At 37.5% G+C, this 27,633-nt stretch overlaps 2 protein-coding genes across 2 annotated transcripts; one reads left to right on the top strand and one right to left on the bottom strand.

Annotated features, from left to right (window-relative positions):
* Positions 1 to 39: 39 nt before the first annotated feature.
* Positions 40 to 26,838, top strand: LOC6561333 (neuropeptide CCHamide-2 receptor). Its single transcript, XM_001985680.3, has 8 exons — positions 40 to 1,022; positions 17,032 to 17,785; positions 19,977 to 20,196; positions 20,287 to 20,453; positions 22,830 to 23,023; positions 23,103 to 23,223; positions 24,710 to 25,111; positions 26,725 to 26,838. The coding sequence occupies exons 2-8, from the start codon at positions 17,424 to 17,426 to the stop codon at positions 26,759 to 26,761; spliced, it is 1,503 nt and encodes a 500-aa protein (XP_001985716.1). The 5' UTR covers positions 40 to 1,022; positions 17,032 to 17,423; the 3' UTR covers positions 26,762 to 26,838.
* LOC6561334 lies at positions 10,885 to 12,178 on the bottom strand. The gene has a single exon (XM_001985681.3). It carries the CDS (start codon positions 12,151 to 12,153, stop codon positions 11,224 to 11,226), a length of 930 nt encoding a protein of 309 aa, XP_001985717.1. The 5' UTR covers positions 12,154 to 12,178; the 3' UTR covers positions 10,885 to 11,223.
* Positions 26,839 to 27,633: the final 795 nt, after the last annotated feature.

The raw sequence follows: 27,633 nt of genomic DNA, 5'->3' as shown, positions 1-27,633 counted from the left end.
AACTATTGAATTTGGGCAACAGTCTCAGTGGAAACTACATTGGAAGTATATATACATTTATATATATATATATATATGTACAGCTCCTTGCTAAAAATTGAATACAACATTAATTAGAATATATTGCAATGTCATTAAAGATGTTTCGTGGGCACATCAATTATTTTGAAGTCTTATATATGCTCGATGACTCTTAAGATCAATCTCGCCTCTCCTACGTTTAATGACAAATCAGAAACACTTTCTTTTGGTGCCTCAAACCAACTTCCTTAACGCTCTCAAGTGGAATTAGACGAAAAATGCCTTTTCATGTATGACTTGAAATTTAAAGGAGAAAAAAAATGGCTGAAAAAAAATTAGCTGAGCAGCTAAATAATATATGACAATTATTTAAACAGCTGCGACTTGGCCGCAGAATAATGAATGAAAACTGTTCAGAAAAAAAGCAACAGTTGTCTAAACAGCACCCATAACTAAAAATAAACACAATCCACCAAAGAGGCTATGGCTACACTGGCGTCCTCGTAAAGTGAGCATGCCTCTATATATGTTTCAGCAGCGTCTGCGCTCTTTGGACTGGCACACGTGGTGGCTTCTATTTGTGGTGTTTATTGTGGATTGTATCTTTGGCGCGCTTTTCTGCCCATTGTGGATGCTTTTGGGGCTAGGCGCACTCGGGCGCCGGCTGCCTCAGTTAGTCCTGCAAACGGATTCGTCCAAAACGGTCGCTGGTCGCCCATCGAGCGCCAAGTTCAACTGAAAAAGTAATTTTGAAAAATTCAGAAAATAAAAAAAAAAACAGAAGAAATTGGAAATCGTTTTGTTTAGCGTGTGCCAAATAAAAATAAATATTTGGGTCGACTTTCGCTGTTAAGTGTGCCAAGTTTGTTTACGTCTGCTAATGTGGACAAGTGTTTAAAATAGATAAAATAAATTGAGAATAAAAGAACTAAGCTGATCGGTTGATTTATTTACGCCCGCATCATTCGCAGCCAGCTGTTCGGGTTATTTGTGAGTGAACCGTAAGTTGAAAAAGTGTTTTTCATGCCAGCGGGACATTTGTACGTCAATTGGCCAAACTTTTATCGGAATGCACGTGCAAATATTTGCATGTTAGCTAGCCTGGCTTAAATCATTGCCAGCCAGACAATAGATTGCTGACGCCCCTGCGCTTCTGATAGCTGAATAGCTCTCTATGCAGAAGTTTTAACATCAAAAAGTTCCCTTTTGAGATAAAAACAAAAACAACAATTTTTAGCATGTTCAACACATTTGCTATATATGATTGCAAATTTTAGAAATGCACATTTTTGCACTGCGGTTTTGCGCTAGCCGCTTTTAGTTTGAGTGCTAAAAGTTAAAAAGCTGGCTTTATTGGATTATCATACACGTCGACACTGGCTTAGATGCCGCCACGTATGACTATGTGAAGGATGGAAATTATTGACATTAATGCAGCAAATGTTAAAAGCTTTCGTGTTAAATTAATTAGTGTTATGTAAATTGCTTAAAAGGAAATGCGGTATTGACTGCAGTAAAAGCAGTTGAATTCTAAAATAACGATGAGCATGATTTCGATTTATTTTTTGCACACATAATTGAAAAAGTTATTTTTTTTATCATTTCGTATAATTATTTTTAACGTTACAAAATTCTCGTATTTTCATATTTGTTTACTTATGGGAAACCCCTCCGACAACAACTTTTCTCTGACTTTCTGTCCAAAATAATGAATGAGAAAAGCAAATTGCATGTGCAAAACATTTACTCATTTACTGTGCCACAAAACTGTGTGCAGCTGAGGCAAAGTGGGATTTATTGCGATTGTATTTACAATGGAAGCAATAAAAATTCACCCAAAAATTCGAAAGACAATTTAAACTTACAAAATGTATGAATAAATATTTACGCTATCTAGTAATTATTTGTAATATAATTCTACTTTAAGCAGTAGCTATCCTGACCATCCACAATTCAATTAGGGAATTCTGTATTCAACCTTAAGTACACATTAAATATTGTGTTCCTCTTTGCGTTATCTCTGAAATGGAAAAGGACAAACCCCATTATTGTACATGGAATGAAATAAATGAGATTCCATGCATCTCTTTGAAATGAGATAACATACATACGTATACACACACACACACACACACACACACACACACACTCACACAGAGTTACAGAGAAACCGCAAATAATTTTGTTTGAAGCCACCGCTTACAGTTATGGTTAAAATTGCCGAAACCATGACAGCTAAACAAAACGATGAGAAATAAGCAAACGGGGCAAACTGAAATGGTGTAATTAAAGTGAGTGAATGGTGCAAATTGAAATTGCCAATAAAGTCCGTTCCAAAAGCAACGCCCATCCCCAAAGTTCACGCCTACCAGCAGTTCAATCAGACTCGGGTCGAATCCAAATGACAAACGATTTGTCGAACCATCCGAAATTAGCATAGGTTAATCAGTCAGCCAGTCAGCCAGTCAGCCCCTCAAATGGTCACCAGTTTGGCAGTGAGACAATCCAATCAGTCCAATCATTCTGTAAACTCTTTCAGCAGTTCAGTCACAACCCAGTCTAGTTAAAAACCAACAGCATTTGTGGCTAATTAGCGTTTGCAATCACTGACAAAACACAAACTTTGCTTAGAGCCAGCAACTCATCCTCATCCTCATGCTCATCATCAGCTTCATTCCATATCCAACTTGTTCCATTCTACCTGCCCTTTTTGTAGCGTCAAATTTCGTTAATTAATGTTGCCCCTGTTGTCTGTTGGGTGTTGTATTCTTTGCTTTTGTACCTTTTGTTTTATAATTGTTTTGTGCGGCGCCCAAAAAGCATTGGAAATTATCACGCATACGCCGCATTGCAGCATTCGCTCAATTTGATGATAAAAGTTAGCATCGTTTACTTTATTATACCCTTGCGGGAAGTATTTTCATAACGTTATAAATTTCGTAACACTTTATGATAGTTACTTTATGTGAACAAAAAGTGACTAGAAATGTGCAAATTGAGTTGAAGTCAGGATCACAGTTCTGAGAGAATATATATTTGATGGATTGAATCCCCTTTTCAGGCTTAAGTTCTTCAATGACAAACCTTTTGTATTCCCCCCACACAGCTTTTAAGTTGTTTTTTAACTATAAAAGAAGGCAACAGATTGGTAAAAATCAGCTTATGCTTTGCATATCAAATCTGCATATAATAATCCCATAGTTTCACACCTTGCGTTAACGTCTGCTAAGGGTATTCAAAACTTCAACAGGGTCGCGCTGAATTTTCCACACGATAACCCTAGACAAATATGGGAATTTGTGGTCCTGGCTGATTGTCTTGCTGCTGTCGCGTTTCACTCGCAGCCACACACGCCTAACTTTCTGCGGTTAATAAAATTGGCTAGCGCAGCACGTGGCGTATGCGTAACAATATACATAATTCGCCCAAAGGGTCTCATATACATTTTGTGTGCGCTTGACAATCATTTGATTATTTTTTTTGTGGCCATATCGAAACTGCTGCCAGCACCAAACCCACCCACAAATATGTTTATACCTGTATTCGGGTATGTGGCCCAATAAATATACAAAGTTTTTTATGTTGATAAATGCACCTAATGGCATTTTCAAATTGTTTTTCATTTTTTCAGCTTTAACTTTTACTTTCAAATTTTTTATTGAAACTTTTTCGTTGCTTCTTTTCTTATTTATATATTTCTCTTTTTGTAAAGTAGTTTATTCAAATTTATTTTTTTCGTTTTACAGTGACTCATTTGCATCCTGTTGCGCTGACGCTTTTGACGACCTGTCCTTTTTGCTACCACTATAAATTTTATGCAGCGCGGACACGATTAAAGTTAATGGACTGTTCGAGCTTTCTAAGGAGAATAAAGCTGGTTGAACGCAACATTTTGTTGGGATTTATCATTTGCATTAGATTTAAATTAAAGTTATGCTTGCTTCACCTGTTTTATGGGCTTTTAGTTTCTTACTTGTTGGATGAGTCAAACTTTTTGGTTTAATAACTACTTGTAAGCCTTTTTCATTTCGCTTTCGTTTTTTCTAACTTTTTGAAGTAAATTCTACGGTAAACTTGAGCATTTAATCTTTTGAGTGTAAATACAAGTTCTTAGTTGAAAGCTTTTAGCCAACTTCTTATAGATTTGCTGCTAATCCTTGTAAGCGATTTTTCTGCACTACAGCAGGTAAAATTCCATTATTGGATTTCCCATTTAATAAGATACATCATTTTATGGGAACGGGAGATTCTCATTAAAGTACTAAAAGTCCGTCTTTTAGAAGTTACTTTAAGATAAGAAAGAGATGAAGTTACTTTAAGGACTAGAATATTTTGAAGATATGTATATATCATGAGACCCTTTATATGTGCTGGGGCTTTGCCTGTCATTTATCTGGACAGACTCTGACCGGTGTTGTGACGAAACAAATACTTAAACATTGGCAAGTAATACGTATAAGTATATTGGCAAGTAAAAAAGTATCAAAAATTTAAAACCCTGACCGCAGAACTTTGCTAAAAGTATTACAATATTCCTGCCCTGCTTACGGAAATTTGAACCAATTGCTCACCGCACCGGACCACCAAATAAAAGACTCATTATTTCATGCCTTGAGAGCCTCGAAGTTCAATTATAATTGGCATCCCAAGATAACTTCCTGTCAGGTGTCGCAAAGTCCCTTTTATATTAGAACTTGAACAGGAAGCGTTTGTTGTTTAATATTTACAGTTCAGCAATTTTTAATCAGCACTTAAATGAATACTCTTATTAAAGTTTTGTGTTGCCACAGCACACATTCACAAACTTAAGAGTGTTGCAAATGTCGAAAGTTAAATTGTTTTCTTAAAACTTGGCCACATGTCACCTCTTGGGTGGAGTTCACTCTGGCCATTTAAGATCCTGTGTATCCAAGGCCAAGAAAATTAACATGGCAACTTTTGTGACAGTCAAATTATTATGTTTCTATCTGTATTTTGTTTTATTTGAAATCATCAATTGAATTAGTAATGGAAAAGTTTCGCTTGGATGTTTACTGATATAACTTCTGCGCTGACATTTTTATGGGCCATAGAGTCGCATCCTCAATATCCGGAGTTTGGTTTGGGCCCGTTTCGCATTTTAATTGGCAACAAATGTGTGTGCCATCACATCTCGTGTAACTGTCGACAGGCAGGTAGGCGGGCAGGCAGGCGTCTCTTTAATATATATGGCTATCATTTATGTGCACAAGTATTTATCAGGTGTTTTTATCGCTGTTTGTATGTCTTTAACAATATGGACTGAATAATATATTGCATTTCATTTGAGGCAACATTCGACTTGTCGATAGGTTGGGTAAATTGATATTTATGCGCTCGCCGACTTTGCTTCAAATTGTTTTGCCGGTTTTTGATACCCTGTGCACAGGAAATCACTTAAGGTGTGGTATCATTTGTCCCAGACAGAGTAAGGCTATTTTGATCAGTATTTGGTATCAGTAATGGGGAACTCTTAAATGGCATTGAAAAATGTTTATAATAATGACAATTATCATAGAGCGAAGCATTTATTTATTATCTGTTTGTACTTTAAACAGGATAACTTCTAGTCGCGCAATTTCAAGCGCACATTTTTACGTTATTTTGTTTTCTTCCGTTTGGTTGCTGTTAACTTAAAGGTTTTTTTCTTCTGATTTATGTATAACTAGGCCTTTTAATGCCGACTCGCTCAATCTTCTTATTGTAAATCCATTTGTGACATTTATTTTCTGCTTTTGGCTGGTTTACGGAATTGTGCTGTACTCTGGCACTAAAAGTCACATATCTTTAGAGCCAGTAAATCTCACACTCCATCATATTTTAAAGTTTGCCCTGCCATGAAAAGCATTTTGATGTCATTATTCTTTTATGTCTTTACTTGAGTTATTTTTCCTCGCTGTTTCCATTTTATTGTTTGCTTGCATTCCATTGTCCAAAATGATTTACGTTTGCATTCATATTTTTCTTCAATTTTCTGCCTGGCCATTATTAAATTAATGAACACGAGTTGTTTCCTCATTGTGAAGCCATTTCCAGCATTTCACTTAAACGACATTTATTGTGTGTAATTTTCATTATACACAAATTTTCAAGAGGCTCTTTAAAGTCGTCAAATTAATTCGTCATATTAAACTGATTAATGTGAACGCCAGTTATTAATGATTCACCATAAGAGGCATATGCTCAGGCTTTGGCTCAGGCGTTGCCCAAATTGCTCAATTATGCCAACAGCTTTTAAAGGACTGCTCGTTTTTCTCTTTGACCAAAAAGGGAAGCGTTTATTAACTGATTGCATAATTAGTGAAGAGGCGTAAAAACTTGAATACGAAATAGCTTCCCATGTTATTTATATAAGTTGCTTATTAATATGAGATTATCGCACTCCAAGGAAAATCTACTCAGTTTTAACAATGGTATGTCTGATGATAGATTATAGAGTAGATCTGAAATGTAAAGCAAATAAATAGTTATACATATAACATATGTTTTGTTTTATTGGTTTTTGCTGGCTACAGTTACATATTAAAAGTCATATCAGCTTAATTCGAATGAGCAATCATTGAAATTCAATTACATTTCGACATTTGCATGCTGCCAGCTTTGCACAGAGTCAGTCAGTCAAACCGTAAGTTTTTCAATATTGATATATCATAAATAGGAAATTAAATAAATGTAAATGATAAACGTACGAGAAAGCTGACAGACGGCGAAAGAGTCGTTAACAGGACCAAGGACTCTTGCGTAATCACAGTCAAGTCAAAAATCAAAGTCAATGCCAATGCCAAAGTATGTGGCTGAATGTGTCGCGTATATGAAGAGCTTGCTATGCATATTGACAGCCTGTCAATCGATGACATTCGACATGGCAAATGGAGCCGGCAACCGCGTTATAGTCTCTCAATCTGCTGACGCGGATAATGTTCTCCTGGGCTACGTGCGTAATTCTAGTCCCTGCTTCGAGTCAACCTGGTGATTTGATAGGTCTTACATAAGCTCGTGATACGTGAGTTTGTCGAGTTTTGTCTTTTGCTTAGTGTGTGTTTTGTGTGCGGCTTGTCAAAGGAAGTAGCTCAAATCAGTGTTTTCCTTCGCTTTCGTTTGCTTAGCTGTGATTAATGAGTTGGCCTAGTCGGTTCTATCAATTGCTGGCTAATGTCAATTGTGAAGTGCTTATAAGATTTATCGTGGAGTTAATTTTTATAGTGAAATGTGAGGGTTAACGTTTGCCCCAACATTAATCTCTTGGCAGCACAATATCCATCAATTATAGTAAACTTTTTGGTCCCCAAAAGCAAACTCCATTTTTGCCTTAACCTTTACAACATCATTCAGTATGCATTGACGTCAATATAACAACTTCACCCACTCTCTCATAAATAGTTGAGCATCGTTTTTGCCACCTGCATTAATACACAGCAACTTTTTCATGCTGTCCAATACAATTTTCTTTACTTTTCCCCTTTTTCCGCCCACCAGCACTGCTATACAATAGCCCTTGATTTTTTTGCATTGAAGTTGCTTCGAGCACTTTTGCACCACCAACCAGCAACGAGTTGATGATTAACTTGGTTCATTTATCATAAAATCATTGGCCCCGAACGAGGTGGGCGTGTCGAGTGGCTCGCAACGCCCCCTTGCTGACCACCAGTGCTATAAATAATGCACTGAAATTGCAAAAGATATGAGCAAAAACAAAAATGAATTTATGCAAGCAAAAAGATGTTGTATCTTTGTATCTTTGTGTCTATTGTTATATTTTTTGCGATTACCCAGCTCGAGCTTATTTAGTGATTGTTGAATTCGGGTTTCTTTTTTTTTGTTCGTCTCTCTGATTTCATTTAGTGAGCTACATTTATCTTTAAGCCATGCAATAAAACACAAGAAAAAAGAATTTAATTTGCATAAACAAATGATTTGATAAGGCTTATAATGGCAGACCTGGACATAGAACATATTTTATCTCATTTATGGAGTAATCTTCGCTTGGTTTGCCCTCAACCATTTATGTTGAGCAAAATGTCTTAGCGAATAAATAGACAAATATTGACATTGACCGCCATGTCAATAATAAAATTATGCTCAAATTATTCTCCTCTTGTCCGGAAATCAACTTCCTTCAAGAAACTGAGACTGTTGGCCTCAGCACAGAACACAGCTCTCTCGTCGTCTCTCAGTAATTTACTTAGTGCCCCCGAAAGTTGTTAATGTTTTCTGGCTAAATTGAATTCAGCCTGAATTATGTTGACAATAAATTCGCGAACTGCCTGTGGCTGTTTTATATGTTTGCTCTGTTTCCCAACCGATTCCCCTTTTTATTTTCATCAGTTTGTTTGTGAATTTGCCAATTAGCGAACATGAACTGAAAAATGCCAAACAAATCCTGCATTCTCATATTGCTTTTCCCACAGGTTCTTTCACAAACAAAAAAACTCCTCAAATCCCTGATCAATTTTGTGTGCCACACAGCTGGGGAACCTTGCGGCGTCGGGTGGGTTATCAGGGGCCCACATAGTGAAGTTGCGCCACAAACAATGCAGCAGCAATTCCAAAATCACATTTAGATTTCACCATTTGTTTGTTCTTTTCTCTTTTTCATCCAATTCTTTTTTTTTCAGGCAAGGCCAAAGCAAACGCGACAATGCCAAAAAAACTCACGCGAAATTTCAATTGAAATTCGTTAGATTTTTCACAGAGTCTGCTACGTTGACAGATTGCCAGAAGTGGAAAAAACGTAGGCAATGTTGAGAGACTCTTGTAAAACAAACTGTAAATCATTGCTCCCGCGAGAACAATGTGTCACAGTTAGCCAATGTGTAATAAATTTTAGATGTAGGCACAGGACATCAATACAGCATGTAAGTGGGCGGAAGTCTTCTGAATAACATCGGATTAACAGCATACCTAGGGATATTTATTATTGATTACCTATTTACCTATATCAAAGATAACCTCAGTTTTATTTAATAAACATGATATGCATTATTGATTACATATTTATCTCAATCGAAAACATGCTCGAGCATTGAATAACATTTGTGTGTCAAAAATATTGTAAATATATATTTAAATCGAATATATTTAAATCGAATCTACTAAAGCTCACATTACTCTTTAATCTTAAAGCAACGCGACATTTATTATTTTTAAAATATATTATTTCTTTAGCTTAATCGAAAAGTCAATTTTAATATTTTCCGCTTCGCTTGAAAATTGCACATTATTTTCATGTTGCTGGTTTTGTCTTAGTTTTCCACTTGGCTGCATTGCATATAGTATTCACATTAATTCCCAGTTTATGCCCATAAATGGTGTTGTATTCGTACGTGCCAGCTATTTTGGTCAGGACAACAGGTTAGCCCTTAGATTTCTTTTTTGTCGCTATCCGACAGACAAGAATGTCAATTATGTGTCCCCAACTTGATGTGTGCCTTTTGGTTTTTTTGGTATTGTGTGGGCTTTCAGTCGATTTGCTGTGCTTGGAAATTTGTCATTAAAAGGTTCAATGGGCTCTCTAAACTTTGTGCGGTTGAAATTGTTTTCGATTTGGCAACGAAAATGGATAATTTAACGCACTATTGCAGCTGCCTGTTGGCTGGCAGCGGACTTTGCGTGATCGATTTGGCTATAAACATTTTGAGATAAACAACAATTTGGGCATTGGCCTGGTAATATAAGTGAAATATTTACACAAAATTGCGTGGCGTAAAAGGCGAAACAACCACATGAAATCAATTAAAATATTTGCAAACAGCACGCAGCGCATAAAACTCGGTCTTCAAATTGTAGAGCGTTAAAACTAATTGGATGTGACCATAAAAATAGCGCATACGACGCGTGGTTCAAATGGGGAAGCATTAAAAGATATAAGCAGAATGTTCGCGTAGGCAGTGCTCGACATGAAGTTATGCTCTTGGCAGCTCAAGATTATCAAAGCAACTGCGTCATAATTGATAAGTCAATAAACAAAAGAAAATAATTGGTATTAGTTCGATTAAATCTCTCGTTAAAGGATTGAGAACAATAAAAAAAAATAAATGGTTTCTGCTTATCATTAAATTATATTTCTTTAAAGACATCGCCAGAAAGTGCTGCTTTGTTTCTTTGTTCATAACACCTCTCTTACTGTATTTCAGAGGGTATTCAAAAATAATCAAAATAATTGAAATGAAGTACTATGCTATAAGTGGTGCTTGTTTATCGTAGACAAACAAACAAATACCAAATAGAAAATCGGCCACTGTACATCACTTTGGCATTTGGACAATCGCGTACTTCAAAAGATTGACCAAAAGCGCAAAACTTAATTAAATGTATATATAAATATATATATATCTATATATTAATTTATATAGTATGTTTCGTAGAAATGTGCCCAAAGTATTTGCGTAAAATTTCTCAGATTTTCATTGCGTTCACATTACGCTCTTCACTGACATCAACAGAACAGAAGCAATTGCGCTGTAATGGAAACCACTCGGGGCATTTCAAATATTTGCCAAATAATTAATCACGCCACGTCAGAGAGTCCCAAATGTAGGCGCCTACGTCAGCATCAACTGCCCCCCTCTCCCCATATAGCCGTGGCAAAGCCGATGCCGATGCTAATGCCAATGCCAATGCCTGTTGGCCACTGATAAAATGAGCGCGCACTCTGCACCATTCACCAACAAAAAAAAAAGTAAAGAAAACATTATGCAGATTATGATAAATTTTTAAATAAAGCCGACAGCTGAAGTTGTCTACACATGACTTGTTGTCTCTCCCCAACTCACTCTTTCTATCTATCTCTCGCAGCCACTCGTCCTGCTTACTCTTTTGTAAGTGCAGCAGAATCAGTATTCCGTATTCAGATGCTGAGTTCAAAGTGCGAAAGTCTTGTCTTTGGATGACAGACAACACTCGACACACGCAGCTTCCACGTTTGAGTGGCACTTAAAAACTTTTATTTTATTCAGATTTCTCCGATTTTAACGATGTATGTAAATGAAACTTCGAATTGCTGCAATTATAACCTGATTTGCAGTATTTTAAATATGTTACAAGTTAATCAGTCCCTTTAGGAACGACCTCATTCAATATTAGCTTCAACTTTGTTAAATACAATTTAGAATATGTAAAATTTTGACTTGTGACTTACATTTAAAAATTGAATTAGGAGTTACCAAAAAGTGATAAATTGAGGACCTACAATTGATCTACAGAGAGAAGGGAGGGTATGTAAAAGAACTCGCTGTCCTTCCAGAAATCGACCAGCACCTGGCACGAGTTCCTTTTGTAATGCACCTTGATTTTCTCCATTTTCGATTTGTTGGCACACTGACAGAAATAGTCGGAATCAAGGATGTTATTGAGGCCACCACAGCACACATCCCGGACAAGTTTATCCATGGGATCGGTATTCGAGCTGGCACACTTCTTGGGCATCGCCCTCATGCGAATCTTGTGCGAGCGTTTCATGTCCACGTCCAGGAGAACCGTGCTCGTCACCAAGGGATTGAATATGCGCTTTCGCCTCCTATTGTCCACATAGATCTCGTAGTGCGTCACCATGGAGTCATCGTGCAGATACCAATCTATGGACATGCAATGCTCATCTATCGGTTCTACATCAGTTATGGTTATGGGAAAACTCTTGGTTGGTGAGGGTGTCGGCTCCTTGTTTCCATGCAGCCTCGCCTCGATCGTCCGGCGTACGTGGGTCATTGCATTGATGTCCATGAAGAAGCTCTTCAGATGCATCTTCAGCTGCGTCCGCTCTTTGCCTTCCGGCGTTTGCAGATATGCTGCCTGCCTCAAGGCCTTCCTCACAGCCACACAGTGGCAACAGCAGCAATCCTTCTTATAGCGTTCACAGCCATCCGAGAACAGATCCGTCATGGACAGTTTCACCAAGGCGCTCTCAGTGTTCGCATTCGTATCGTGTTCACTTTTCAGCTTAGTTTCACTCTTTGTTTTGACATCAGCACTGGGCATAACTTTCAAGCTACTCTTCGAATTTTTGGCTCTCACCGATGTCGCTGATGAGCGTCTAGATGAAGGAGTTACAGCCTCTGCAGTAGCTGCTCCCTCTGCAGCCAGCTCGTCTGGCGTGATAATGCTCACCCGCTTCGACATATTGAAATTTTGCTAGCACTTGCAATGGGTAACAATATACCAAACATAAAGTAATTTTTCAAATGAATTGACAGTAAGTCAAAAACTAGAATTATATTTTCAGTCTCATTTCTTGGTCATAGTTGACAGTTGATCTTTGACTACAGACTCATCTAGAATCTAGATGTATAGGTGGCATTTAGCTAAGCCAAGTTAAGGCAAACAGAAATCTCGCATGTCTGCATAGGCATACTGCCCATTTGCAATCATCTTCAATCATCTTCAATCAAAATGAATCGTAATGCTTTATGACCCGAAATGGATGACCCATCTGGCTCTTGTGCCTGCGTCCTGGCTGCCCGTTTGCCCGCCTGGCTGTCGGTCTGAGTTCTTGTCGGCTGCCAGCCATTGATTTAGCTTGGAGACCTCGAGGCGAGGCAAGGCGGCAACGGCGCGCTACTTTGTCAATATTTATGTTCACAGTGTCGAAAGATAGATAGAGAGACAGAGAGAGAGAGAGAGAGAGAGCTGAACCAGAAGCCCAAATGGAACCTCATGAAATTTGCATAATGTTCAGTCAAAAGAAAGTTGGAGTGGTGGAACTGACAAAATTTCAGCGCATACGAAATGAGCATTGGCCACGCTTTTTTTGTGTTGTTGTATTTTTATTAATGGACAAATATTTTTTTGGGCTTTAATTAAAATAGCTTAGAACTCGCTGCATAATGTGCTCAGAGAGTCATTAGTCACTGTTTGGCATGGCCCTCTGGTTGGGGTGGAATGCATAGCTAACCTTTATTACAGCTAACGACGCTGAAGCTTATTATTCGGCTTGGCTGCGCATACGTGGCGTATGATTAACACGCTCGCCGCATTACACATACGCCACGTCTAACGCTTGCTGCTGCTACTGCTGCTGATACTGTTGCCGTGCAGCTTACAAGCTGCAAAATCTACCTCGCAGCAGGGGTGTGTATTAAATTATGTTTGCCTTATGATTTATCTAACACATACTCAAAAGAATTTTTGCCATGTTCTCAACGCCATTTCGACAATATGTTGTATCCGCCTCTGTGTGCTTAGCTGCTTGCAGCACGGGATGTCACTCGCACGACGGGGTGCTCCGCCTAGCAACAAGTCACCCAGCCACCTCGTCATTTTAATAGACTTTCGCTACCGACAAATGTAATTGCGTTGAAAAAGCGTTGTGAACCAGCTGAAATCTTTAAGAAAAGCCTAATTTAAAAATAAAGAAATAAAAGAATTTATGTGGATCATCTGTAACGCAGACTTTTGCTTTAAATAAATGATGAATTCGCTTTTGCATATTATATATTTATATATTTGAATATATATATGCATTTATTTTGATTAACTAAATTATATTTTGCCCAAAAAACATATTTTTAATTTTCCAACCAAATTTGTGGAAAGTCCATCACTGGATTCTAAGAAATGACTTTAACTTTGACCTCAATTCAAATACTTATTCAAAACTTTTAAAAAGCAATAGACAGTTCACCAAGGGGATGTTTGGCCCTTCCCTCAGGGGGTGTAAAGATTCAATTAAATTGATTGGGATCAGAGGGCGGTGAGCATTTAAGCTGCAGGACATGTCCCACAAGTTAAATTATTTTTGCTATTTTTTGTATTTTCCTTTTCTTGGACAGCTGCCTTATATGCTTGTTACATTTTCGTCACAGCCACTTAATCTTCTGTGTGTGGTTGATTTTCCCTGGAAAATTTATGTGTATCATGGAATTTTCTTCAAACTTGTTTTTCAAGTGCTGCATGTTTCGTCGCCTCTGCCTGACGCTTGTTATTAGTGTGGCAAGTCAGGCTTTTTGATATGCCCAGACAGACATTCAACTTTTGGTGACATTGAGGGGGCTCAACTAATTTGAGAAACTTTTCTAAATGGCGTGCCGGGGCAACTTTTTTGTAAGGCATTGCGCAAACAAAAAATCGACAGGCGTATTTTATGAATTTGCGCTGACAAGTTTTTGGGGCCTGCCGTATAATTGCCTGGAGCCACGAAGCGGCCAACAAAAACTCTGGCTGCCATTGGCGGAAGCAGCTTGAAAACTTTTAGTATTCTGTCGCGTTGCCACAAAAAGCGAAAAATAATTAACATTGTAAAGTTTCTCTTTCATACAGCTCACTCTCATCTCTCTCCCGCTCTCTCTCTCTCTCTCTCTCTCTCTCTCTCTCTCTCTGTTTGTGTCTTTCTTTAGCCGGAAGTCACATTTCGAATTTTCCACTAAAGCACATAGTCATAAAACACACACTGGTGTGTTGATTGTCGACACTTTCGCAAGCATATTGCCCAAAGGTCTGTCATTAAACACTAGCAATCGCATTGGATGGGTTCCAACAGCTGACCCAGCAGAAGCTTATGGCGATGTTGTCACAGCTAATTGCCCTTAAATTCTCTCAGTGTGCACGCTCCCTGAACTCCTTTGTGATGCGACAACCGCAAATGTTCCATGTGGGTCCCTTAAGTGCCGTGCCAATTGAGTGAAAACTCAATCGTTGGCATTGTTGACCTTTGTGGTACTCACATAAAATAACAAAACGCTTTCATGACTTTAAACTCGGTGTAGACCACGCACATATTGTTGTTTAATGTTATAAATCTATTAAAAAGATTTTGCAATTTTGACACAAAAGACCTGAAAACTTTGTAACGTATTTAACGTAATTTATTGCTCTAGCTGTGGCATCCACAAAAGCAAGCGTTAAATGTTCTAGACGGTGCAAAAATGTTTAATCTATTTATCAAATATATAAAAGTTTTTTCACACTGATTGACCGGAGACCTTCCGAGCAAGGGTCAGTCCAAAAACAGTAAGAACGAATAAGTTGAGATTAAGACTTTAGTTAGCACTAAAATAAGGGATGAACTCCCAAGTGGTGCAAACTGTTTAGGAATCTCTTCTTTTTTTTTATCGGTTTCAAGTTCGTTTAGGAGTTTAAAATTTCATTGCACACGTGTTTCACTTTTTTCTGATGTAATTTAAGAGGCCAATTCCTTATGGGCCAAACGTGTAAAGCCTAAAACGTTTAAGTTAAACACTTGGATTTGCTTTGGCTGGCTAAAAGCAGCAATGGTGTTTCAAAATAAATTAGGAAGACTTGCCATTTAATTAAACCTATAATAGTTTTGGCTTTCTAATCAATGAATTAGTTTGTGGTTTGACCCAAAATAGACTGCAACAAGTATCATAGAAAAGCATAGATTAGTAAAGTAGTCCAAAAGTAAATCATTAATATTTAAATTATATGTTTCTTTTTTAAATTAACTCTATCACCCTCTCTTTCAATCTATCTATCTCTCTCTCTCTCTCTCTCTCTCTCTTTCAATCTATCTATCTCTCTTATCTACGTTCGGGCACAAATTGCATGCATAGTTTAATAATTTAAGGAAGCTGTCCAATAAATACTTAATTTTAGGGCAAACCAATGCAATAGGTATCTAGTTTCCTGACCGTCCAATGAAGCTCCTGAGCACCTATGAGAGGAAGACAAGAACTGGGCACTGCAATTGCGTGTATTTTTAAAATAGTTAAGCTGCTTATAGACAAGCTAAAGCCTATAAATACATTGGCTGCGAAGATTGTTGCGCTATTTGCCAAGAAACTGCTACAAATTTAGAGCGTTGAATAAATAACAAGCATACGTGGCGTAGACCACAAGGGTAAACATGGTTGTAGTCCTGGAAATCAATATGGCCAAAACAAGTAACGCCTGCTAAACAACCCAATATCGAATTGAAATTGAAACGACATAACACACACAATCACTTACACACACACAACTTAAGTGAATCCCAGAAAGAAACCCGAATCAGATGCTTTACAGACTGCGATTGCTTGCTGTGTGTATGATAAAGGCGACTGATTACGATTTGAAAGTCTTTGTATGTTTGCCCGAATGAATTTGTATTAGTTCTCAATGTACGTTTTACAAGGAATCCGTTCCCTCCCCTTACAGGCAACAGCAGCTCGAATCCCACCAGGACCTTGAAAAATAATATGAAAAGAATGACAATACATGGCAAACCAAGAATAATTGAATGCTTTGCACCAACTGAACAGAAGACATGGCTAAAACACAATCAACTGACGTTTCGATTGCACAAGCCAATCCAAAAAAGGTTTTATTTCTGTTGTATGCTGCGTTTGGCTTTCTCGAATGTAAATACTAAGTAATTGTATATAATATACACATTTCCTGGTCAGTTTATTTTTGATTGAGTTGGGTTCCATTTAGCATAAGCGATAGATGTTTCCTATTAAAATTGTATCTGTGTATGCAAATTTTTGGTAAGGGTATTTAAGAGATAAACATACACTAATTTTCCTTAGAAGATGAAAGCAGAGAAACCCCAAATTCAAACGCAAACTCAAATATATTAAAATTCTTAGCAAGTATTTTTAAAATTATTCCAAAAGTTTTCAAATATAAAAGCAGAACTGAGCCCTAATTTAATTTAATATTAGCTTTTGCCCAGCTTGTTTTACATCAGATTCGATCACATTTTGCTGTTTATAAATGGCAAGTTTTCATCGATTTCTTTTTATTAATACTCTTGCATTTATTATCCACTACAAATTGGATAATAAAAAGGGCTGCTCTCGATTTTTTTTTTATGTTTTGGGGTTACATTTTCAAATAAATAATAATCAGATAAAAAAACAAATAAGGAAGAAGGGTTGTCAATTGCACGAACACAAACCGCAACAAGTAACTTAATTAAGCTATATACAAAAAAATAAAATACTGTGCGTTATGCAACGTAGTATTTTTCGCCATTTTATTGAAAGCTGCTTAAATCACTGAGAACAAACAATGACTTTAACAAGTACTCATTCCACTGCTCTTCTCTCTCGTCCACAGAGTGACAACAACTGTCGACAGTCACAAAGTAAAGCCACAAACAGCAACAACCACAACAACAACAGCAATAACAATATTGACAACAAATGTGGTCCAAGCTGAAACAAAATGTGCAAAATAAAACACGCAACTGTGGCAGCAACACGACTAACAACAACGACAACAACAACGACTTTGCTAAAAACCTAAATGCCATAAACTGAATACCCCTTGGCAAACAGCAAAAATAAATAAATAAAATAAGAGTGCAAAAGCGTGAACAACAGCAAAAAGTTGCCTAAAAAGGAAACGGAAGTCGCCTCAACAAGCGAGCACATAAAAGGGAAACACACAGACAGGAACTCGGTGCTGAGACAGGACACTAGAGGATTCTGTGTGTCGCATCCTTAAACATGTACGCGGCGCTAATGGACATGAGCCAGACACTGGCGGCAAGTTTGGCCTATGCGCCAATGGAATCAAATTCTGCTGCTGCTGCTGCTGCTGCGGCTGCTGCTGCTGCTCTTGGGATGAATGTTAGCCAGCTCAGCAATTCGAGTCAGCTGGATGGATCGACGGGAGCAACGGCAGCGACATCAATTCCACATAATGTCAGCGCCGAGGAGTATCCGCAGTATGTGAAAGTCTTGGATCGCCCCGAGACATATATTGTGACCGTGCTATATACGCTCATCTTTATTGTGGGCGTGCTTGGCAATGGCACTTTGGTTATCATATTCTTTCGGCATCGCTCCATGCGCAACATACCCAACACGTAAGTGATGCCCAGACCATCCACCCTGTGGTGCAGGCCGCTATACCCAGACTACCCCAAATAACAGCCTAATATATGCAGCCAAGCCATATGTGTATAATCATGGCAGACACTTCATATAAATATCTCGTGGCCCAAATGAGCGCTGTGTGGTGCCAAAAATAGCCAAACAAAAAAAAATGAAAAAAACGAGCAAAAACCAAAAAAACCAAAAAAAAAAAAGAATAGCAGAATTGCCACTCAACATTCATAGCGCTGAGTTATGAGCCGCATTTCTGATTTTATTGCCACTTGTATCCGAGTCAGATCTGTCTTTGCTTTGGTCGAAACAGCTGTCAACATGCTTGGCCAAATTAAAAAGTTCTAAACGAATGTTTCTTAACTTTTCGTATTCAGCGCAGAAGGCGCTTGCCCTTTTGCCCAGGAATACTAAGCAGCATTTCAAATTAAAGATAAAACTGGGAGTTCAATTGATGCCATAAGTTAAAAGTGATTTAAAAGAAACATTTTAAAGCACAATGCTGCGTGATTAAAAAAAAAATTTTAAAACTAATGTCAAGTAAATAAGTTATAAGCAAATGCTTGCCGTTACTTGCTTGGCGCTTTAAGACATTTAAATTCTTGCCAATTGATGGCAAGACCAGGCCCATTTAAGCAGTTGTCAGAGACACGGAAAAAAGAAAATATTCTTAACGGCTGACAATGCCACATGGCGTATGCTTAATGCGTGTCAGGGAAATCGGATTGTGTTTATTCGTTTCCACAATGTATTCAGTATCCAACTATTGGTAGGCTGTAGCTATGTGTTTAAGTATTGAATGGAACAGATGTCGACGCTTTTCGATTTGGGCATATGCAAATGTTTATTAAGTTGCCAACTTGTACAAAACTTACAACTAAGAACTATGTTAAGCCTTGCGGCACTTTTTGTATCGCTCGGGTCTCCTTCTGACTCTTCTGACTCCTGAATTATTTAAATACATTCAAATGCAAATTCAATTCAAAAGTTATGCCAGTCAAACGCAATCGGTGACAGAAAGTTTTAGGTTGCACAACAAGAATATTTATTGCGAGAACACATAAATTGTCAGCCTGGCTCAATTGTCAATATGTGTGCTCCACAATTTGCGACTAATGAGATTGAACAGACTGACTAAAAGATGGACTTCTGTCCAGGTAGCTATGGAATCTCTACGTTTCAATTCAGCCACAATCAGTGGACTAGAGTATTCGCCCAACTTGCTTGCTGATCCTTTGTGCACGTGTGTCCAGCAGGGCTGTCTAGACAAGCATCAATTGACCTCTGTCACAACTAGCAATTTGTGGATTATTGTTATGCTTTAAATGTGTTTAGTCTGGCATCTTCAATATGGTTCAAGCACCTCAATGCCAAAGCCATTTGTTTAGCAATAAACAGAAAAGGCAGCAGCATTTGCCTTTTTTAACTGCAACACAATCGAGTTTCGGGCCCTGAAAATTCAAACTAGACACCATTTGACAGGAGACACAATATCTCCTATTTAAGCGTAAATTTCTGACAATCGCGCTCGAGGAGTGTGCTGGAATTGATGTTGATTTTGTGCACAGACCCATTTCAAGGCAGATACTTGAAAATGGCCCAGAGCACAAAAGAAAAGTGCGTTTGAAATCGAAGGTTGCTTTCCATATGGATGCACAACGGGCAACAGGAACAGAACAGAACAAAAGCACCGTTACCGTTATCGTTCCCGTACCCGTTCCAGCTACCCAAACCCGTTCCCAATTCCATAGCGATAACAATTTCAATTTCAATCCCAGTGCAATCATGCAGCAAATTTGACACGTTTAACTGTGTGTAAACTCAACAAATTCGCCTTTTATATAAACTTCTTCCTTCACACAACTTAAGGGTTGTATTTTTCATAATCAACCAAATGGAATGTCAAACTGTATTTTTCAATATTTTTGAATTATGACTTAAAAACATCATGAATGGAGTTTACAGATAATCAGTTATACCCTGTAACCATTAAATAATGTGGGCTGTGATTAGTTAACAGACAGAAAAAATCTACTTTTTCTGGAGCATACACAAATATTAAATGAATCAGAATAAAATTAGGAAACAGAGTATCTCTAAGTTGAATATTATAATTATTTGGCAATTATTTTGTACTGATTTGATGTATTCTATTCTATTATCCCTATACAGTTATATACTCTCGCTGGCGCTGGCTGATTTGTTGGTCATCTTGGTGTGTGTGCCAGTGGCAACAATTGTTTACACTCAGGAGAGTTGGCCCTTTGAGCGTAATATGTGTCGCATATCCGAATTCTTCAAGGACATTTCCATCGGTGTCTCCGTCTTCACATTGACCGCACTTTCCGGCGAACGTTATTGCGCCATTGTGAATCCGCTGCGCAAATTGCAGGTGAGCTTTTAAGTTTAAGAGCGTTACTCCCTTACGGATACTTAAACAATTTTCTTTCTCACATAAACACAAATACAAACACAAATACAGACAAAGCCGCTGACTGTGTTTACGGCGGTGATTATCTGGGTGTTGGCTATAATGCTGGGCATGCCGTCGTTTGTTGTATCCGATCTGCAAGGCTATACGCTGCCCACGAACAAGGGCAATATAACCATTGAAGTGTGCTCTCCATTTCGCTCCAAGATTTATGCAAAGTAAGTAGTTATTGACCAATGGGCCAAAATGCCAATTCAGTTACATTATTTTGCGCCTTTGTCCGCCTCATTCGTTTTTATTTAGTTTTAAGTGGGTGTCCACACTCCAACCCAAAAAAAAGAAGAAGAAAACAAATGCCCAATCAAGCAGCAGTCCAATGTCCTTTTCCATTAAAACATTGAATTTAAGACAACTAAAATAGCTACCTTCTATGTGGTAACTATTTGATTATCTCAAAATATTTGTATACTTGTGCAATGTACATAATTTATACACTTCTATCTTTATATAAATTTAAACTTAAATTATTTTATTTACTTTTTTTAAGTTTTGAGAATCGTTTTCGTTCTAAATGACTAACTCTTAAAGTCTCTAATCCTAGCTAGTTTAGCCTGTCTCAATTGAATCCAATTACTGTCCCGGAGTCACTTTAAAGGTGCTTATATTCATTAAGAAACCATCCTGTTACCCTGACACCCTTCTGTCCAGTTCATCAGAGTGAGGCCTTGGCTCAACGACGTCTTCCTTACACTCAACCGGATATACATATTTGTTGGCCATATGCTGCTCCTCGCATTTCTGCAGCTGATAAGCAACTTAAATTTAATTCTGCTCTTGCTTTTAAGCCTGCCTGTGTCTGCTTGCCTGTTGCTACAAGTTCACAATCCTTTCACGCCGGACAACGACAGCTGTTGCCACATAATCCGACACCAACAGCCACTTGGTGGCTGGGTTGCTGGTGTTGATGTAGGTGTTGCTGTTGGCATATCCTTCTGCTGTTATTTACACAGCTTTAGACAACTGGTCACTAATTCTTTTATGCAAGGCATATAACTTTTCTCATTAAAAATAAAAAAAATGATCACAAATTCTCATTAAAAAAAATAAATAAAAAAAATAATTCTTAAAAGCATGTAATTTAAGATAACAACTAAGTTTTCATTACTCATCAAAATGTGACACGTTTCTTGATTTATTGTAAATGTCTAGTGCCTACAGGCATTTTAATAGTCTGACAAATTGTTTAATATGGCTTGGACGTGTAGCTATTTGGGCCCAAATCCGATTACTGAATTCATTTTCATGAAATGTGAGACTCAGCATTAAATTAAATTCTATAATTGATGTGATGATTCCCCTAGGCAACATTTAAATGAGTTCCACTCTTAAATTATATAAATCAATAAGTTGGCTTGGCAATTGTGGTGCTGAATTTTTGAAAATTGACCAAAAATGCATAAATACTGAACTGAAGTCAGATTTAAATAATAATGATAATTAAGTATTGTATAAAAAAGCTGTCAGTTTGTTAACCAACCTGTGATAATTCAGTATTGCATAAAAAAGCTGTCAGCCAATCTGTGCGTAGATAAATAAGAATATATCCGCTGCACGACAGATTAAATATATCAATTACTGCAACAAATAAACATCAATGCTTTCATCAATAAATATAATATATTTACTCTGGTTACACACAAACTTGGTTTGTGTTATTGAGGCTCTCGTTGGGCTTAATTCATTTTAATTAACGGAACGAATGCAATTGCTTCACATTTAAATACACATTATTCACACAGATTCAGGCAGACATACTTTGGACACATTTTTATTTCGCATTTTTAATGATGATTGTGATCCCTTCTTCAAATTTTAAAATCAGATTACCCGAAACTCTCCTTTAAGATCGATATCGCACACGAGCTAAAAGGTAGAGTTACAAATTTAAAATACCCAAGAAATAAAGAAAAAAAAGGATGCTCGTGTTGAGAGGCTCGATTACCCTGAACCCAAGTCTTGACCTATCACAAGTCGTAAACTCTTTTCCCACTTACGTGCCAGTGCATGACTTTGTTATACCCATTTTGAAGGGAAAAAAATATATAATATAAAATATAAAATTGTTAAAGATTAAAGAGCAGCAGCAAATTATATCGTTGTGGATGGGAAATATAATTAAATTTAATAAAAGCTTCTTGTTTTCTACTTTATAATCAGCAATATCTTTCTTATATATTTTTGATTTCTATACTGTCTAGTTAAACTAAATGTTTGGCAGATATTTAAGGGCTTAAAAGATACACTTCCAATTGTGCAAAGGTGGCGTTAAGACCACAAAATAACTAAATTTGCAGAGCATTAAAACCAAAAAAATGTGCTTGACAGACATTTGACAAATCTGCGACAGGCTGTGATGCATTAAGCTACTGCGTCACAATCAATCAAAGCACTTTAAATGACTGTAATTACCAAATCTAAGTTAGCCTTAAGTTAGTCGCATGAACTAAGCTGTGCAACTAAGTAGCAACCGTTTCCAATGGACCAACAAGTAGATGAGCTTATGCTTAAGCCGTGTTTGTTGTCTTCTCTTGCAGATATATGGTGGTTGCCAAGGCATCGATATATTATTTTGTGCCGCTCTCCATCATTGGCGTCCTATACATAATGATGGCCAAGCGTCTGCATATCAGTGCCCGGGACATGCCCGGCGAGCAGCTGAGCATTCAGAGTCGCAGTCAGGCCCGGGCTCGTCGTCATGTGGCACGCATGGTCGTCGCCTTTGTAGTGGGTGAGTACTGTTCTAGAACTTGAGGGAGTGCTGGATTTCCTGCTCACTCAATCGCATACTAATTGCCTGTCACGGACAGTGTTCTTTATTTGCTTCTTTCCATATCATGTATTCGAGCTGTGGTACCATTTCTATCCCACCGCCGAGGATGATTTCGATGACTTCTGGCACGTGGTTCGCATCGTAGGATTTTGCACAAGGTAAGCTAAGGCTAATGGCTTAAAGGCTAAACACCGACTACAAGTACAACACATTATCCCTTTCGTTTAATAACTTTGGGCGACAACTGTTTTAAATTCTTGCTGGCGCATGCAATCCTTGCATTCCCTGCTCACAAGCATACTCATCAAGGGGCAGATTGCGGAACATATGAAAAGTTGTTGGTCCTTAGACTTTGCGGTGCAGTGCTTCAGGGGATAATTATACCCTTTCGAGAAATATTATAAATTTGTGACAAAGTTTGGGGCATATTTGAATTCACAAAGTATATTTGCATTTGAGCTAGTTGAAGAAACAAATATTTTTATTCATTTTGACTTTGGTTCCGCTTAAAAATACTGTCCTCAAATTGCAATGCAGTAATATCACAAAGACAACAGCTTTGAGGTAGATTCAATCAGCATCAGTGCAAAAAAAATACACACATTTCAAATTCAGTCTGTAAGGGTATATAAACATTGGCTTGCCTAGGATATACACTATTCCCTCCAACACTAATTTCTTTGCTCTTTGGCGCCAAACAGTCGTATATTTATTTTCGTTGACAGCTTTCACGTCGTCAGTTGCTGGGAGAGGAGTGGTGAGGGGAGGGATCGTTACTTAGCGCATTAAAATTTATAGAATTATCTGTCAGCATTGCGGCAACTTAATTTTTGGTGTCAGGGCGTGTCAACAGTTCCAGTGAGAATCATTTGCATTTTAATACCAAAAGGGTTGCCCGAGAAAACAAATAAACATTTTTGTTTTTCATAAAATATTCAAAAGCTTATTGAAACAAATCGAAAGAAACGCGGCAAATTATGAACTCAGCCTTTTGATGCTTTCAAAATAGTGTTAAGGATTCGGCTAAGCCGCTTACTGACATTGATACCCTTAATGTTAATCAATAGGGGCAAGGAGGGGGTCAAGCACTCCCAACCATTTCGTAGAATAAATATAAATATTTTGAATGCAAATCGCAAAGTCACTGGCAGACCACCCAAAAATCAGCGAAATTGGTTTACAACAGAACAAGATAAGGGTTTAAAGGAGAAATTTATTATATATATTATGACTGGGCTTTCTTACTTTCAACAAAAGGCCAGATAGCCAGCTACTATAAATCTTTGTGCCAACACAGTCATTAAATATGTAAAAATGTGAATTCATAAAATGCTTTAGTGATAAAGTCTCAAATCAGAAAATACCAAAATTGACTCTTTTCCCATATCAAAATTTGTTCGATATCAAAATTCAAAAATATCTGATATTTAAAAAGAACCTTAACCTTAACCAACTTCAGCATTCTATTGAATTGTGTAAAAAGTATAATTTAAGGCGCCACGAGCTCATAACAAATCTCCGATTGAGAAATGGCTTACGAGTCGGCTCAATAGCACCATTAGCCAGGTTAACAACTGAGTCGCATTGGGCATGCCATATTGCAACTGGGGCTAAATTTATGGATTTGTCTTATTCAATTTGCAGCTTCCTCAATTCATGTGTTAATCCGGTGGCGCTATATTGTGTGTCCGGCGTATTTCGGCAGCATTTCAACCGTTATCTGTGCTGCTTTTGCGTCAAGCGGCAGCCACACCTCCGGCAACACTCGACCGCAACTGGCGTCATGGATACTAGCGTCACCTCGATGCGTCGCTCCACCTATGTGGGTGGCGGTGGTGGAGTAGGTGGTGCTACTGGCAGCCTGGCCGCCCATCGTGCCTCGCTGCACATGAACAATAATCACGGCAGTGGAGCGGGAGGGCCTGGCGGACGAACAGGCAGTTTCCATCGCCAGGACTCGATGCCGTTGCAGCATGCGGGCAGCGGCAATGGTCACGCCCACAATGTGGGCGGCATCGGACGCGCCTCAATCATCAATGAGAAAAGGTGAGGCACACTGATTGTGGAGCTGCTGGAAGAGGGCTCGGCCACCCAACAGGCCGATGAGCAGCTCTAAGCTACTGATCTCACTCTCACTCTCACTCTCACTCTGTCTCTCACACACATCCGCACACCAAAAACACACACACACACACACACACAACAAGCACAATGGCTATGCTTATTGACAGTAATTGTTGTACTGTTTACCATCACAACACCCCCCACCATCGTTCCCATCATCATTCCACATCCACATCCTCATCATCAATTGTAGCTGTAGCTGAAATTGGCAGTTGGCAGTTGGCTATATGTAAATTTCTAAGGACTCTAAGCCTGAAATGGGTCGTGTACATAAATAGATGGTCCTTGGTATTGGCCAAGCTCAAACAGTTTGTGACTGTTCGGTTAATGCTAAAGTACCAAAACCTGTTTTATATGTTGACATCGATTGACTTTTAAGTCTGAGCTGCACAGGAAGCACTTGAAGGTCTCTGTACAGTGGTTGCTCGAAAGCAATTAGTATTAGTATTTTAATTGAGTTACATATTATTTGTATGTCTTAAATAATCAGTTCAAATTGTAATCCACAAATATATATATACATATATAAAAAATTTATTTAACTTTAAGAAATTCAAAACAACCCCGAAATCCCAAAAAACATTTATCGAGCAACCACTGTACTATTTGACTGTACACCTTATATAATTTCTTCTTAGAGTATTCAGCGTGCTCGAGCTTAAAGTTTGAAACACAGGAAAACTTGATTGTGGCAAGTTTGTGTTTGACTTCGGAGAGTCAATGAATCTTCAATCCAATATAGAGCTCATTACTCAGTATTTACTCAATAGTTGTAGGTAAATTCCTTAGCAATAGCTGTAAATACTTGAATATATTTACATTTACTATATCGACACACTCTTTTACCTATTTGAGAGTACTCTATGTGATGTGGTACATTTAGTGCTAGATTTAACTCCCAACTACCTATATATATATATGTATATTTTTATTGTATGTTCAATTAAATAGGCATTTAATGGCATATATATATATATATATTCACATATATGCAATTCCACATAATTCCTGCTAATTGTAAACGTGTGTAGTGGCAAAATATCAATAGCTATAATAATTGTAATTAGAGGCTCGTCGTTGGGCGCATTTAAATGTAAATAAATGAAATAAATTAATGAATGTTTAGTTATTGTTGCTTTCAAGTGTTGAATATGCCATAATTAATGAATTTATGAATTCATTTTCAATTGATGACAATTAACTTATGGAGTTTTTAGTATTTGAGTCACAGCTAAAGGGCTCTCCAATAATTTCCAATTTAGTTGGAACTAATCTCCACTTAAATATGAAATAAACGTTTAGCTTATAAGATAATTCCATTAAATGCAAATATTAAATATATGTTTTAAATTAAATAAAATTATCTAGAAAATCAGCATTATTACCATTTCTTGCATTGTCACACACAGGTAAGGGCATATGTTTAATACACTGAAAATTGAAACTTATGCACTGATGAGTTCACAATTCACATATTTGGTTCAAGTACCCATTTCAAATAATCTTTCCATCTATCCATTTGTCTACGTTTTCAGTTTGATCAAACGCTACGAGGAGCGTGCACGCTACTAATATCAATATGAATATGATGCATTTTTTATACCCTACCCTACTAAATGGAAAAGTTCCTAAAAATGGGATAGCCATACTCAAAAGCTAATTCGAAACACAGCATTTGATGAGAAATTTGTTTCTTTATTGCTTAATAAATAAGATTTTAAATGTTTATAAATTAAATAATAACAAGTGTCGCTTAAAAATGTAAGTAAAAATTAATTATTAAAAAAGTGTTGATGTGTCAAAAGTGCATGAAATGTATTGCAAATAAAAATTTAGAAAATATGCAGAAAACCTTTTCAATTCAATGGAATACTTTAAATATTCGCATAAATGCATTGCTGTAGACCTAATAATAAACCAAATAACCTCAAAATGTCTGCTCTTTTGTTGTCTTTAAATTATCTACTCATGTTTTAAGCCGATTCTAGGAAATGCATAACAATTCACTTATAAACACAAAAGTTATTTGCAACGGATTAAATAAATGGTATATTTAATTGAAGCCCAGCCAATTGTGAAAAATAGACTGCAAACGAGAAATAAACGAGCCGCAAGTCAAAGGCTTGCCAATGTTGCCAATTACTGCAAAATTAAACACAACACGTTCAATTTGCATTTACAAACCAAGGGAAAACTGGCGAAAATGGAGAATGGGTTGCCGAAAAAACAGGCAAATCCATTACAAACTGCCACTCTCAAAAGGCAGCAGCAGCCACTTGTTTTTCGACTAGCATGTAAATTGGCAAAATATTGCAGGTACTTCGACTATTGACAGAGAGACCATAAATTCAAATTCACACACGCACACCAGCACACACACACACAGCAAAAATGCCAACGCACCTTTGGGCCTAGACAAAAGTTATTGGCATCCAATAAATGTT

This window comes from Drosophila grimshawi, unplaced genomic scaffold (genome assembly GCF_018153295.1).
Source record: "Drosophila grimshawi isolate 15287-2541.00 unplaced genomic scaffold, ASM1815329v1 contig_1367, whole genome shotgun sequence".
NCBI classification, from domain to species: Eukaryota; Metazoa; Arthropoda; class Insecta; order Diptera; family Drosophilidae; genus Drosophila; species Drosophila grimshawi.
The sequence above is the reverse complement of the archived record's forward strand: the minus strand, read 5'-3'. Positions and strand labels throughout refer to the sequence as shown.